The sequence below is a fragment of the Macrotis lagotis genome, chromosome 5 (genome assembly GCF_037893015.1).
Source record: "Macrotis lagotis isolate mMagLag1 chromosome 5, bilby.v1.9.chrom.fasta, whole genome shotgun sequence".
NCBI lineage: Eukaryota > Metazoa > Chordata > Mammalia > Peramelemorphia > Peramelidae > Macrotis > Macrotis lagotis.
The window spans coordinates 62595533-62611498 of record NC_133662.1 but is presented as its reverse complement, the minus strand read 5'-3'; the positions used below and the strand labels follow the sequence as shown (position 1 = coordinate 62611498).

Genomic DNA, 15966 nt, shown 5'->3' with positions numbered 1-15966 from the left:
AAGTGTCTTATGAATAATCCTAACATAGATTGATTTTATGTATATACTTATTTTCTTATGGATTATACATATATGTTTAATAATAATTTGGGATATTCTAATTCATTTCAGGTTGCCCTCTTATTTATTTGGATGGATACACTTCACCAGGTGAGAACTTATATGTATATATATATTATATATATATACATTTTCTTACTGGGTATAATTATTTAAATGATATTGATGAAGATCTGTCAAAGATGCTCAAACCTTCTATGCCTTCAGTTTCAGGATAATTTTTGTTCATCATTTCATATAAATCCTTTGTAGAAATTTTGCCTAAACACTTAGAGACCTTCCTTTATCATTTAAGTACTTAGGGATTTAACTATAGGAATCGATAGTACATTTCTACTCATGTTAGTAATTGTTTTTCTTTTCTAATTTAAAGGTTTCAAAATGCTAGAGGCATACAATTTAACAGAGAAGAACTTTGCTACTGTCCCAGGAGTATCCCTGGAATCTGGGTCTTTCCCCAGCTATCCAGCTTATAGGCTCCAAAAGAATGCCTTTGTGAATCAGCCCACAGTGTAAGTTTGGCAGTGATGAATTTTTTGGGTGGTAGGGAACAGGGGTGGAAAATAAAAATGAAGGAAGGGTTCCTTTATGTTTCTTGGAAACCAAGTCTAAAATTAAAAGTCATCCACTCCTTTATGAGGACTATATAACCTTGACCTATGGCTTACTTAAGTCTGACAAACTTTGTGAATTGAAAAGAGCTTGTGCAAGTTTGTTATGGTTTGTCCTCTTCCTGTGTAGACATGGTGACCTTATGTACCCACTGAGAGTTTGCTGGAGGGTCTTTTCCATTTTGATTACTGTGCTTGTGGTTTTGGCAGCAAGACTGAGCCTCCGTACCCTTCTAGCTCAGTTTCACCTCACTCTCAAAACTCTGCTTCACCATTCTTCTGGTGACCCTATAAAATTTAAGACTAGTTAGTGTGAGGGTCAGCCTTCCTTTATATGGGCTGAAGAGGTTAGATGAAGAGAGACAGTTATAGCAGGAAGGGTGATTTTTTCATCACCATGGCAAAGCAGGCTCAATTAATTTTTTCCAGTCTCTTATATGAGGCCATTCTTTCTTTTTAGTATTTTAGCTTGCCAAAGGAATAGGGGTTGTGGTAGCCTAATTCTTCCATGAACTGACAGGCTGTGGTTAGTTTCTTTTGGACATAACTGCAGTAATTTTGTTGGTTAGCCCTGGGTTTTGTTATTTTACTTGATGAAAGCTTGCACCTGGCTAACATGACCACCAGAAATATGTGCTTCCTATTTGTTAAGATGAAAAGGTTTTTATGTTGAAAAAATGCTCGCTTGGCACCTCAAGGAGAGGACAGAACAAGCAGAAATAGAATTTTTTTGAATTTTGGGACTTAGGTAAAAAATGAAGGATGAAATTAAAAGCTTATTAGGAATATTGATGATAAGTTTAGACACTAAAACTTGAGCTAATTTTCTTTGAGAAAGTGGCAATAACATCATTATGCCTCAGTATTTTCATGTTCCTATTTGATCATGGAACTACTTGCTTAACTTGATGAATTGTGATCAAGGAAGGCACTTCACTTCTTCACACCTCAATTTCCTCCTCTTTAAAATGAGGGGATCAGTTCAATAATTTTTGAAGTCCAAGATCACTTGCCTAGGGTCACATAATTAATGCCTGAGACAGGATTCTAAGTGTTCCCTTTTATTTACAATACTACATTGCCTCTGAAGTCCTTGGTCTGCAGTTTGATATTCCATAAGATCATCTTTAAAACAACAATTATGCTAGCACATCATTATAATTATTTTTGGTTAGAGCAGCATTTGTATGGGGTTGTTTGTTCTGAGTACCAGCTGATTAGTCCAGTTATTAAAGAATCCCTTCCCTTCCCTTCTTTTCCCTTTGCTAATTGAGATGAGACTCTAGCTCCAAAAAAGTTATATCTATCCATTTAGTAAGAGATGCTTTGTTGCTTATTTAACAGAGACCTACATCCAAATGGCTTACCCCCATCATACACGATTATACTGTTATTCCGACTTCTTCCAGAAAGCCCCAGTGATCCATTTGCAATTTGGCAAATAACAGACAGAGACTACAAGCCTCAAGTTGGAGTGGTTGCAGACCGTAAGGAAGATTTTGATTAATGACAAAATCTATGAATTGAGATTTTAAGTTGCTCATGCTAATTTCCTTTTTTTTTTAAAAAAAAACTGGTTTCATTTAGTTCATGATTTCATTTTAAAATTTTGAAAATCTAGTGTATCAAGAACATTTAAACATCATTTTAAACAATGCAGTAGTTGAACTTTTTCCAGGAATTATGATCTTGCTAAATCTCATTAACAAAAGTATTCCTATTTATGTGATTAAATGGGCATCATACCTTTTAACAATGACTAATTTTGTATTGACTACAGCTTCCAGCAAGACACTGTCATTCTTTAACAAAGATGTAAGAGGTGAAGTTCAGACTGTAACCTTTGACACAGATGAAGTGAAGACACTGTTTTATGGAAGTTTTCACAAGGTAAACATGTAAGGTTACATAAGTGTTATTTTTCAAAAGAGAATGTGACTTATTTCTTCTTTGGAATTTCAATGATGCTCATGATGGGTTGGCAGTACTATAGTTTTGTCTAAGTCCAGAGCAGCCACCTCTTTTCCTTGGAATCTTAACCTTTAACATCTTTTAAAAGCACAGTAGTCTGCATTTTCTCTATTTATGGAAAGGTGCTGCTTATCTGTGAATATAGATTGGACATTTTTCAGTCAATCCAAAGAAACATTAATAAATATAAAAGCAACCTAAAATAAGAATTTTTTCCTGTCCCACAAAATTATTATTCCAGTTTTGTCAGTGCTCTGTTTATATGACAGTAAAATTGATAACCACACAAGTATTTTGTCTAACATTCTGAGATTGTTTATTTCTTTTCTGTTTGGTAGTCATATTAACAATTTAAAGTTTTTAAGTATGTTACTGTATAGTAGAAGAGATGATTTGTTAAGTTTATGTGGTACAGATATAAGATTAATGAAAAATGAAGTGTATGGAATTTGGAAATGTTTAAAAATGAAAATAAAAAATGAACAGGGAATCTGTCATTTTTAATGATGCCTATCCACACTCTAAAGTAAATGGGAATACCTCCTGTTTCACTAGCTGTGTAAAATTCCTTAAGAATGGTGTACAGAATGAAGCTCATCCATAAAATATTTGCTTATTTCTAGTCAAATGTGATTTCAAGGTGAAAACTGAAACACTTTTCTTCTAGTGCTTTGGGCATGCCTTACTCCTCTCCCCCCCAAAAGAGAATCTTCTTGTTTTTTTCTTTCCCCAGAGTGAATCTCTGTCTCCCTGTTTGTCTGTCTCATTTGAATCAGATTATTGAATCCCTTTTAGTGACATTCAAAAAAATTCCTCTGTGTATAATAAGAACTCCTAATTAACAGGAAGCCAAAGCAAATTAAGGGGGAAAATCTAGTAATAGAAGTATATATATATACTGGATCTTTCTGCTATTTTATCAATTCAACAACTTACTGCCTCTCATAGCAAAGCCCCAGCCCATTTTCTTTTGGTATTTGCTGTTGGATTTAGCAAAGCTGCCCTTGGTTGTTGAATCTGGCAAATTTCATAAGAAACCATTTGGCACTTGAATGTGTCCATTAAACTCATATTTGTGTATCTTGCTGAGATGGAATTTTAAAAATTGTGTTTTTCTAACTACACTTATTCTGGACATTTAATGAGATTGCAATCTTCTCATAATTGTGTGAGCTGGACATTTAGAAGTAGGGCTAACGCTTAGCTTGTGGTTTTTATGGAATAGCAATTTTTATGTTATAACCACATGTTTTATTTCATTCTAGACCACAAAGACATTATTAGTATTATTTCAAAGGACTTTAGTGACAGAAACTAAAGTTTTATAGAACTTTTTATATTGGTAGGACACAAACTTGGTCAGTATTATTTTTTGTAATGTGTGTTCAAAAAATATAAAAAAAGTATAAAAGAGTTTAAAATGCAGCAATGTGACTATAAATTCCATTTTCATCAATTCTTGATTAGAAGTACAGCAACACCATTCTGGGCATTAGTTTGAGAAAACTTTGTATACCTTGTGACAATTTGGATGTTACCCATTGTATAGGGTTGTGGTATGAAGATTTCTTTTGTAAATCATGAAAAGTTATTAAAATATGAATTATTACCATGAGAAGTAGATGAAATATAAAAGATCATGATCACTTGTATAATTGGTCAGTCAGTCACTCATTGCTTGGGGATTTTACTCTGATCCTGTCAGTCAATGCTTTTGCATTCTTGGACCATTTATTCACCTTCCCAAGAGTTTAGTTCAGTTTCTTTGGATATAATATAGAGCTTACACTACAAAAGTTTGGGAAGTTGCCATTTGAAAAAATAATTCAGTCCAATGAAAAGACTGAATGTAAGAAATAAAAACATAAATCCAAGTTCTTTAGAGATAATAGATTTTAAGCAAATTTGGAGCTTTCAAGTAGATTTTAGTGCTTGAATGAGGAGGTAGCAGGATAGGTTTGTTGATGGAAAGCACTAGAATGGCAAATTTATTATTAAGTATGAGCTTTTAATATTATTAAACTGTTTTATGGAAAGTTTATTAATAGTTTGGATTAAAATATAAAATGTTTTGATAAGAAGTAAGTATATATAGTGTGAATCTATGTATTGGATGTATTGGATAGATTTATTACTATTTTTGCTTTTGCCTCATGGATCATAGCTTTATAGCCAGAAGTGAACTTTGAAGTCATTTGATTGAATAGCCTCAATTTATAGGTGAGGAAACAGCCCAAGAGAAGTTGAAGAAGACTTGCCCAGATTATAGAATTAGTAGAGTTAGTAAATTATCAATTTTTTTGAACACAAATACTTTAGATTATAATCATTTGTAGGAAGTTTATAATACTCAAATTTCAAATAATTTACTTTATTGGGTTACCTAAAAGCTATTTATTTTATTAAAAAGTAAATACTAGCCTTAGAAAAAATATAAATTTTACCTTTATAATCTTTATCACAATACATTAATGCCCTGATGACAAATCTATGGGATAAAATAGTGACTGTTTTAAAAAAAATTTAAAGAATTCTCTAGAGATTACCCTTCTACTTATTGACTCAGAACATTTAAGGAGATTTTTGTTCCATGAAATTTAGTGCCAGACTTTTAAAAATAGTCACCAAGTTCTTACTTATAGGGCATTTATTATGACAAATGGAAATATTGAAAATAAATATAGGTATCAAGAATTACCTACAACCATACTCATACTTTTCTGATGTAGTTTAATTGTTTGCCTCAATAAAGTTGTTCAAAAAGACATCAGTATTAGATTACTTGACTTTCAAATAAGATTAAATACTAGTTGAAGAACTGTGGGAGAATGAGTATTATTTCCTTATTGGGTAAAGTGGCTAAAAGAATAAGGACATAGGGATTAGCAAAATAAATAGAAATCAGTGAAGACTCAAACTAATTTATTTTAATGTTTTATTTTTAATAAGTTTTTTTTGATGACTTTAGCTTTTATAACATAGTTTTCTTAGAAATAGTTTTCCCTATTGCCCAGCCTCCAGTATTGCACCCTCCCTTTTAATACTATTTATGTCACCAAGCAAGTCACTTTTCCTCTCTGGACTTCAGTTTCTTCATTTGAAAAGAGAGAACATTGGAGTCAATGATGCTTCAGGTCCCTTTACCTCAAACATTCTCTGAGTCTCAGTACAGCCCACAGTTTTGCAATAAAATGTGACAAAATAGTCATTTCACATCTAATGTATTTTTCTTCTTCAGGTTCATATTGTAGTGACTTCAAAAAGCATTAAGATTTACATAGACTGCTATGAAATCGTAGAGAAGGATATCAAGGAAGCTGGTAACATCACAACTGATGGCTATGAAATTCTTGGAAAGCTTATTAAAGGTGAAAGGAAATCGGCTGCAGTAAGTAGCATATTTTCATTTCATGTGGTACCTCTACACATTTTCATGTTGAAATTATATTTTTAAAGCCATTTGGTGAATATTCTGAGTGTATTTGTAAGAATTTTCAATGGGCAAATATGCTGTGGTTAAAATAGTGATTTATTTAATGATAGTAATATCTCTAGGAACTCCAGCAAAAAAAAAATTCCCAAACATGTCCAAGTTAGGTCATGCCCTGACTTGATGTTAAAATGCCCCAAGGAATTGAAGGTAAGTTATACTATTGTCTTGGTCCCAAGAGATAATCCTAACTAATAAAAAGATTATGTAGTAATTTTTCATTTCATATAATTATTCCTTTAATAGTATGGAACATTCATTAGACCCTAATATAGCCTCACAAGAAGTCACCTGTCTCCTAAAGAGTAATCATCTTTTTATTGAAAGATTACTCCTTGGGTGAAAAAGGTTTGTTGAATAGTTCCTAGACATGAATTATTAATTGTTGTCTAGATTGTAGATTTTTCTGCTTCCTTTAAACCAATTCTAGTATTATATTTAAAAAAAGATGACCTTGAAATCTTGAAGCAGATTTATCTCATTAAATTCATAGTAAGTTTTAGACAGAACATATATATTGCTTTAAAAATAAATTCACCATAGATGCAACTGTTTTCTTTCAATGACAATGTCACAAAGACTACGGATTTTCAAGTTTCAAGAAGAATTAAATAGCATAGAATTTTGTTCTTGTAGCATGACTTGCAAAGGCACCATGCTGTAGTTGATAGGAGGGTTGCCTCAGAGTCAGAAAGGTTTAATAGGTCCAGGCCCTGTCTCTGTCACATAATGGTTGTATGACCCTGGACAAGTCATTGAAACTCTCACTGCTCTAAGCTATACTTAAACACTCTGAATTGCCTGGAAGGTGTGGACCTGTTTTTGTAGAGAGGATTATTTCACCTGAAAGTTCTCTGTATCAATAAAATCACAGCTATGGTCTTTAATTATTTTGGAATTGTTGAGATTTTAAATCATAGTGATGAGTATAACATGGGCCTTTGAAAAATGAGACTATTCCCAATCAAACCTATACTTTTATTCAAAGGAAATTTTTTTGAGGAGCAATTTAATGGAATGTCTTTCTATGTGGAGATAACATTTTCAGATAGCACATAATCTTTGTAGGAGCTAGGATCAGTATCAATAGAGAGATCACAATCTGCTCAAAGGAAAAACCTTGCAGTGCTGTTTGTTCAGTTAGATAAATTAGAATATACTAGCTATTAAAGCCCTTTTCACTTCTTGAGAAACATTTGTCTTTGGCCACAAACCAGAATCAGGAGCCGGAGTTCATCAGGAGCATTTGGCTTGACTTCCTCCTCCTTCTGAAGTATGGGTTTTTATTTATTTTAAGAAACTGAAGGGAATTTCCTCCTCTCCCCTCCTGAGAAAACAGGAGCACATTACTTATGAAGTACAACACTTGTAAGCGTTCATGCAAGAAGCTGGCAAAGTCTCAATTTTGGCTCTGAGGAGACATTGAAATCTGAAATGTTTGCAGTCCCCAGTGAATAACAACAAAATAAATACTTAGTGGACATGGTTGTTTTGCAGTTCCAAATCCAGAATTTTGACATAGTCTGCAGCCCAGTGTGGACTAGTAGAGACAGATGCTGTGACATCCCTTCGAGGGTAAGTAGTTCTGAACTGGATGTCGTCAAAAATCTTACCCGTAAATCCTGCTGACAGTGAAAAGTTGTATTGGGAAAGTAACACTCAGCAGCTGTTATCAGCAAATAGGAAGCCCAGGAATATGCAACAGCTTGTACTTTTATCAGTTATCATGCTTCTTGCCAGTGTTTGATGTGACCCCTCCCTTTCCAGCTGAGAATGCATAAGCCCATATTTGGAAATTCTCAAGAAGCTTTGCTGTGGATTAAATAAAAAAGCGTCACCATGTCCCCAGATTTCTACTAATGCTAAATGTTCCTTCTGCTTGTAAAATGCTGGCATGAATTTGTTGAATAAATTACTTTCTAACTAGGTTTCTATAATTTTTAAATAATAAGAATGACCACTTTCAGTTTGAAGAATGAACTCATATTCATACAAGTGACTGTTATAATGGTTATTGTATTGGTATGTTCAAGCAGAAAGAGCACCTACCTCTGATATTTACTACCTGTGTGGCTTGGCATGGCAAGTTAATTAACCTCTCTGGGCCCCAGTTTCCTCCTCTGCAAAAGGAGGCATTGGATGAGATGGTTTTTAAGTCCCTTTTTCAACTCTATGATGCATTTTGAACTTTGGTTATGCAAAGCTGTGTATAAAGTCTCAAGATGGTTTTTGTTTGAGCTAGACAGAGATCAAAGTCAGGGAAACTTGTTAGCATGGTGGATAGACTATTAGATTTGAAATCAGAAGGATTCATCTTCCTGTCAAAAGTGGCCCCAGATACTTATTCGTTTTGTGATCCTAGAAATCACTTCATCTTGTTTGCCTCAGTTACTCATCTGTAAAATGACATGGAGAAGGAAAAGTTAAATCACTCCAGTATCTTTGCCAAGAAAATCCCAAATGTGGTCTTGAAGAGTTGGTCATTATTGTAATGACTGAACAACAACTAGGCAGAGAAAATTGCACTAAATTACTAGTGATTTTGAAGGTTCTCATAGAAGTGTTGTTTTGTTCTGTAAAGTTTCTTAAAGAAAACAATAGTAGAAAGAAATTTCATTTGAGGTCAGACTTGAGTTCTCATGATCATTTATTATGATAATTAGATTTTTGTTATAAAAAGTTGAGAATAGACTCCCTTGTTTATATAAGTTACAGAGGGGGAAACGCTGTTTATTTTTTTTCATAATGACTAATTATTGTTCTCAATGATCCAGAGAGATGATGCAAAATGCCCAGCTTTTCCAAATTCTTGCACATGTACCCAGGAAAGTGTTGGACCTCCTGGCCCACCTGGACCAGCGGTAAGGAAATATAGTATTTTTCTTTTTAAACCTGTAGTTATGATTTTTCTTTTGGAAAACTGAGGTCATTAAAATATAGGCTACCCCCCCCCCCCGGCCTGACTCTGTTCAGGTTGCTTTCCCTTTTTTAAAATTAACGTTTTTTCAGTTAATAAACATTCTTTTCTTTCTCTACTTTCCATTTTCCTATCCCTTGTCTTTTCCTCCTCCAAAAAATCTAAAAAAAAAACAACAACCTTGTTACAAAATATGTATAACAAAGCAGAACAGATTCCCAAGGTAGGCCATGTCTAAAAAAGTGTGTCTCATTCTGTGTATTTTATTTTTCATCTCCCTGTTAAAAGATGAATTTCATTTTTCATTCTTGATCCTTTGTAATTATGGATGGACATTGCAATGATCAGAGTACTTAAGTCTTTCAGCAGCACGTGTCCTTTGGCATTAGATTCATATATATGTAGTGGAATAACCAGATCAAAAACAGTTTGATTATGGAATTTGAATTCATCTATTCAGCAACATATTCAAATGCTTAGATTTAAAAAAAATGTAAATTTGCTTTCTCCTTGGTCATTGTAATGCCTTACAAGATTCATTAGGATGTTCCAAGAAATTCCCTGGACAGGTCCTATAGGGTTGAAGTAGAGAAGCTAAGCCATTGCCAGATCACTTTAAATCTAGAAGATTTACCTGTTATATATCAAATACATTCCGGAGATTCTTCACATTTTTGGTATCATTTCTTTTAACAGTCTGGTGAAACCTATGAATCTCTTTGAAGAATAATACATAAAATTAAATAAACAATATCACAAAGAAAACCAATTTGTTGCAAGTTATCAAATATAAGTGTGGTTAAAATTCATAGACCTAGTTTAAGAATTCCTGTCATATAGATTATAAAGTATCAAATTATAATTACGAAATAATGTAAACTAAAGGAAGCAGTGCAAAATAGAGGATCTGGCCTCCAATCTTGCCCTGATACTTATTACCTGTGTGACCTTGGGCAAATCATTTAACCCCAGACCTCAATTTCCTCTTCTATAAAATGAATGCATAGCATTTAATGCCCTCAAAGGTCCCTTGCAGCAATAAATATATGGTACTGTGGTACCAATAGTAAGTCAACAGGCATTTATTAATACACTTGGTATATATTGTAGTAGGTATATGATAGGCACTTTGCTCAGTTGTTTGGTTAGTGGTTAGTTGTTGTCCTTTATTCTCGAAGAAGACCAAATGATGCCACTATGCTGGGATCAAGGTACCGTTTGAATATGACTGATCAGATAACTATGACTAAAGAAGGCTCTATCACAGATGGGGCACAAATAGTCCATAGGAGTATTTGGAGTGACAAAACATAAAGAGACATCTCTGCCTTCATAGAGCTTACTGTGTAATGGGGCACTATATACAATTAACCATGTCCCTGCAAAATATGTACAGCACACATACACACATATACACACATGCACAAACACACACACACACACACACACACAAAGACCTAGAAGTGTTTTGTGTGTATGTGTGGGGGGAGGGAAAGGAGAAAGTGATGAAAACCTTCCTCCCAAGAGTGGGATTTGAGCTGAATTTTGAATGTGTCCAGGCAATCCAGGAGGCAGAAGTGAGGAGGGAGAACATTCCAGGATTGGTGGACAAATTTCATATAAACCTCAGGGAATTATACCGCCCCCAGATTTTAGAGCAATAAGAGTGTGATGAGATCTATATATGGGAAGAAAACTGATAAGGATATACAAATTCATACAATGTGCATGTTGAATCAATTACTATTAATGTCTCAGTTGCATTTTTTGGGGGGAAGACTGAGGCTAACCACGCACAAAACATATACATACATATGCAGGCACAACTTCATCAAAGCATGTATGTAATATATCATGAGTCACTGAAGCACATCAGGATATTTGTGATATAAGCCACTATGAATTTCACTCTGTATTAATTATATTTAAAACTTGATTACAAATTGAAGATAAACTCTCCCATTTAGAATATGGTATCATTCAATGAGAGGTAACATGGTGTAAGGAAGAAAGCATTGAATTTGGAATATTAAGACCTAGTTTCAAATTTTAGATCTGCTGTTTATTATCTGTATCATTTCGCTCTTTAGGCCTCATTTCATCATTTATAAAAATAATAGGTTAGATGTCTTACCTCTATTTCCGATTCTACAAATACCTTAAGTACTTTTTCTCCACTGCCCATTTTCAGATTGCATTATTTAATTCATTTTTGACATACTATACTCATATAAGCAGGGACATAGATCTTTAAGTTTAATGTGTATTTGTTCTTTGGTCGTATGAAAAGACATGGACAAGAGCTGCCCTGGGATGAGTTGGTATGGATGTCTCATAGTCTGCTTTATTGGAGGAAATACTGACATGGTTGAGATTACATACCTATTAAAGCACTGGAGATTATTAGTTTTAGTTTGTTAGCCTATAATGAGATGATTGTATTATAGGCCTTCAAGTATATTGTCTCTACTTTTTGAAGTTCTATAGATTCTTATTGCTGAAAATTTTTCTTAGAGAGTAAAATCAGGTTAATCTTTTTTACAAGTTTTAACTGCCCAATTCATAATTAGTCAATAGTTTTTCAAAATACTACATTGTTTTCCTATATTTTAGGCAATATTTTTTCAACAATTTTTAAATTTGTTTTGAAATTCTACTTAACAGTATATGAATGATAAAATGCAAAACTAAGATGTGCAGCATGGGGAAATATTTATTGCCTTGATTTCTGCCTTAAACATTTGTTTTTGGTCCTTTTTGGTCAAGAATGGTGAAGCTCTCTTACAGTGACAACTTCTTTAAGGTGATTCACATAAGTATTAATATGTTTTCTTTATTTAAACACAGAAACAATACAATAATATATAATATGAATATTTTAGGGTGGTCCTGGTGCTAAAGGCCCTAGAGGAGAGAGAGGAATTAATGGAGCAATTGTAAGTATCTATTTAAATTCTGCTGATTTTTTTTTGTCTATCTTTTCCAGTTGAGTTATTGGTTTAAATTAACTTTACTATATGACTTTGGACAAGTTGCCACTGCAAAATTATTTTTTCTTTTCAGTATGTTATAATGGTGACTTAGTCCATCCTGAAGATGTTTTTAAAAGTAAAACTTAGAAGTTCATGTAAGTTGCTATTTATTTTCTGTTTGAATGAATACTGAGGAGAGGAGGTAGTTTGAAGAGTCCATACCTTATATGATGAGGACTAGTACCTTTAGTAAAAGTCACTTTTGCAACCAATCTGTGATGAATTTTGTCTAAGTGAAGAGGTTTTTAGTTGGAGTCCAAAGACAGGGTAGAGTTAGAATTCAACCTTCAGCATTCGTTTAAGGCAAGAATTCACAACGTTTTAATGGGGAAAGAGCTACAATGAAATAATTTTGGAACACTGTGAGAGGTCCTCAAGGACCTCATCTCTACTGCCTTATACATTTAAAAATAATTTTGTTTAATTCATGCTAATCAATAAAGCACAGTAAAGGTCAGAAATATTTCTTTATTATTTTCAAAAGGTTTATATATATTATATATATAATATATATATATATATATATATATATGTGTGTGTGTGTGTGTGTGTGTGTGTGTGTGTGTGACATAGGAATTGGAGGGAGGGCCATGAACTGACCTTAGTTTCATCTTTACCCATTTGCTAGTCTATTAGTACCCAGAGTTGAATAGATGCCATCTTGGAAGGCAGAGAGACCTGACCCTGAAGGAGATGGAGTGTGAAGTGGGAAAGAGTAAAGAAGAGAATGGAAGCATGGAAGCAGCAAAGCCAGGGAAGGGATGGGGAAGATTGATGCCAAATAATTGCAATGATTAAATTAAAGATGCAGGGCAGCTAATGGTACAGTGTGGATGGAATGTTGGTCCTGGAGACAAGAAAACTCATTTTCCCGAGTTCAGTTATCAGCTGAATGACCCTTTGGCAAGTCACTCAACCCTGCTTAGCTCAGTTCATCTGTAAAATGAACTAGAGAAAGAAATGGAAAACTACTTCAGTATCATTGCCAAGAAATCTCTTTTAGGACCATGAAGAGTCAGAAAGAACTGAAATGACTGAATACTATAAGGAGTAGTAAGGAGACCTAAGGGGTGATAATTTTTTGGTCAAGTTCAAGAAAGAGGACATATGAGAGCCCTGGATGTTAGTTCTATTGATTTCTAATGCTAAGGGGTCATTGCTTATAATGTCTAATGATATTTATCTCTACTGAGGTTTTATGAGGTGAATCAACACAAATACAGGTATTTTTATTTTGGCATGGAATTTCAGTAAAAAGAGCTTATAGAACCTGATCTGACTATGGGGTCATCATCATCATCTTTTATTTTCTAATGCAAGATTAATTTTAATAAGAGATTTGAATTCCTTAGAGAAATGTTTCTTAAAAATGTTAGGAAAGCTACTATTATAATGAAATGATTATTACAAAAAGTATGAATCATAGAATTCAAGAATGAAGTTTCAGATGGCCTAGATTCAAATCCTGGCTCTGCTTCTTATTACCTATATGTCAAAGTCAAGTCACTTACCCTCTCCAGTTATCTTGTACAAAAAGAAGAATTTTAGTAGATGACCTCTGAGACCTTCACCAACTCTTATTCTGTGATCTTGAGATCTTATGATCTATACATGATGACCTTAGTGTATGTTTGTCAGGTCATCAATTCTAAAAAGTGAATTAGTAGGTCCAGCTAATCAAGCTTGGGTGAGATACCAGTGTCCTTTAAATTGAACTTTCATGTAGTAGTCTGTAGGGGATAGACCCTCAAAGTATTCATTATTTCATGGTTTATTGTTTAATCAATATTTCTACAGAGAAATAAGAATAAGCCTCAAGGAAATCAACTCTTGCCAATCTAAGATTCTGTTTATATTTGATTCGCTTTGTTTTTCTTCCTTACTCCTCTTCTACTAGGGTTTTTTATGAAAATCTAATTAATTTACTGTAGCATTAGTTATATTTTCGTTTAACAGAAAAAGAAGTCATGAATGTTTAGGAGAGGGATGGGATAGCATCATCACAAAAGAGCAAGGGGAACTGATGCAAACTTCTGAGGTCTTCTTTCAAAGCTAATTTGATCAGTGATTTTTGAATTATAAAAACAAGTTTCCTGCAAATACAGATTTTGAAGGCAATGAGCTAGATAACACAGCCACTGACATTTTTTTTTGCGTTTGCTTTGTTTATTTTAGGGGCCTCCAGGTCCTCGTGGTGATTCAGGTCCCCCAGGTCCCCAGGGTCCTCCAGGTCCTCAGGGACCCAATGGACTATCAATTCCAGGAGAACAAGTGAGTAAACTTATTGTATTTTGTGAACCTGGTGCATTTAATACCAAATTTAGGTAGAACTTTTCCTATAATGCCTCTGAAACTCATTTCCCCCCCCAAGAGCTTATATTTAAAGTCTGTGAATTTACTTCTCAATATGGCTAACATTTTAGATTTATAAATAGCTTATGTTAAAATATTCTAAGTGTAATTACTGTCACTTATTTTATATCACTTATAAGTCAAGAACACATCTCTCAATTACCAGAATTTCTGTAGACTCCTTGCAACCCATGTTAGGCATGGAATCTCAATTCCTTGAAGACTCAGATCAGTTTATCTTAATTCTTGTTTCTTGGTTGAACATACAATTATAAAATGTATTCCTGTGGATTAAAGGTAAAACCCAAGTTAGAAAAAAGTTTCTACATTACAGGGCCCATATTTTTATTCGATGAATTACTTTTATTGTCAATGTCAGGCAAAATGAATCTAGTCTAAAAGAACTATAAAACTTAGATTTGAATTTTTATTGGAAATAATTAAGCATAATGATTATTTAAAGAATTAGGTCCCAATCCTGCCCCCTACACATAATATCACTAACAACAAAAACCCTTAGTAGAACCTCAAACAATTTCTTAACGTTGGAAATTACAGTGTTGTGTGACTGTTTTACAAGAAGAGTTTAAATACTGGGAGATCCCTTCCTCTCTTTTCTCCCTCTCCCCCCCTCGCCCCAAGAAAGCAAAGAATATTTAGGAGTTTAGTTGTTTTCATTATGCATCACTATGGATTTAAATATAGAGGTGAAAAAGATAGCATATAAAATAAATGATGCATATAAAAAACCTCTAGAATAAAAATAAAATCTGAAGCAAAGCTGCTTCTGAGAGGATTCTATTTTCATTCTTTATCACTGTAGTTAATTACATTATTTCATAACAATATGATTTGCTATATCTATACCCTAGGTATCTTCAAATATATAAGTATGAATAAACTTGTAGATTTTATTATCAAGTCAAAAGATTTTTAACTTATTCTTCTATATCTATTACTTTACCATAGCATCAAATGAAAGATAATAAAACAAATAAAAATATAATTCTTTTTCAAATTTCATTTCTATAACTATGATTTGTGTTGAATTATTTTTTAATTAATTTAGAATTAAAAAGATGCCACCATATCATTATAATTTGAAAAGCTTTGTTTATCTATTTTAATAATGACAACATCACTAGAAGAATATAATTTAATAAAATGATTTGTATTCATTATTCTCAAAAATGTCCTTGGCTCATTATGGAAACAGTACATTTGTGACATAGCAGAAATTTCATAAACGAAGATCATTCTGTTTTCCCATTTAACCTGGTTTTATAAATTGATTAATAATTTCTATCTTATTGGTCATTACAGGGTCGACAAGGTGTCAAAGGTGATTCAGGAGAGCCAGGACTTCCAGGTCGATCAGTAAGTTCATTGTTATAATTTCCCTTCCTATACTTATCAAGTAATATATAAATATTTAGCTGTCTGGGTCCCTAAAAGGTTGGCTATTTGTCCTTTATAATTTTCCTCCCTCTCTGCTTTTAATCAGCAAGAATTTATTGATCAACTAATATGTGT

The 15966-nt window shown here is 33.3% G+C and overlaps 1 protein-coding gene across 3 annotated transcripts in view; it reads left to right on the top strand.

The window, feature by feature from the left end:
* COL12A1 (collagen type XII alpha 1 chain) overlaps positions 1 to 15966 on the top strand; it is a 142062-nt gene that overhangs the window by 109605 nt on the left and 16491 nt on the right. For all 3 annotated transcript variants that reach the window (XM_074237334.1, XM_074237332.1, XM_074237333.1), the window contains 10 exons: positions 112 to 150; positions 434 to 572; positions 2016 to 2158; positions 2452 to 2561; positions 5881 to 6030; positions 7630 to 7707; positions 8907 to 8993; positions 11932 to 11985; positions 14257 to 14352; positions 15757 to 15810. In XM_074237334.1, the coding sequence (XP_074093435.1) occupies positions 112 to 150; positions 434 to 572; positions 2016 to 2158; positions 2452 to 2561; positions 5881 to 6030; positions 7630 to 7707; positions 8907 to 8993; positions 11932 to 11985; positions 14257 to 14352; positions 15757 to 15810 (950 nt within the window). The remainder of the gene's footprint in view (positions 1 to 111; positions 151 to 433; positions 573 to 2015; positions 2159 to 2451; positions 2562 to 5880; positions 6031 to 7629; positions 7708 to 8906; positions 8994 to 11931; positions 11986 to 14256; positions 14353 to 15756; positions 15811 to 15966) is intronic.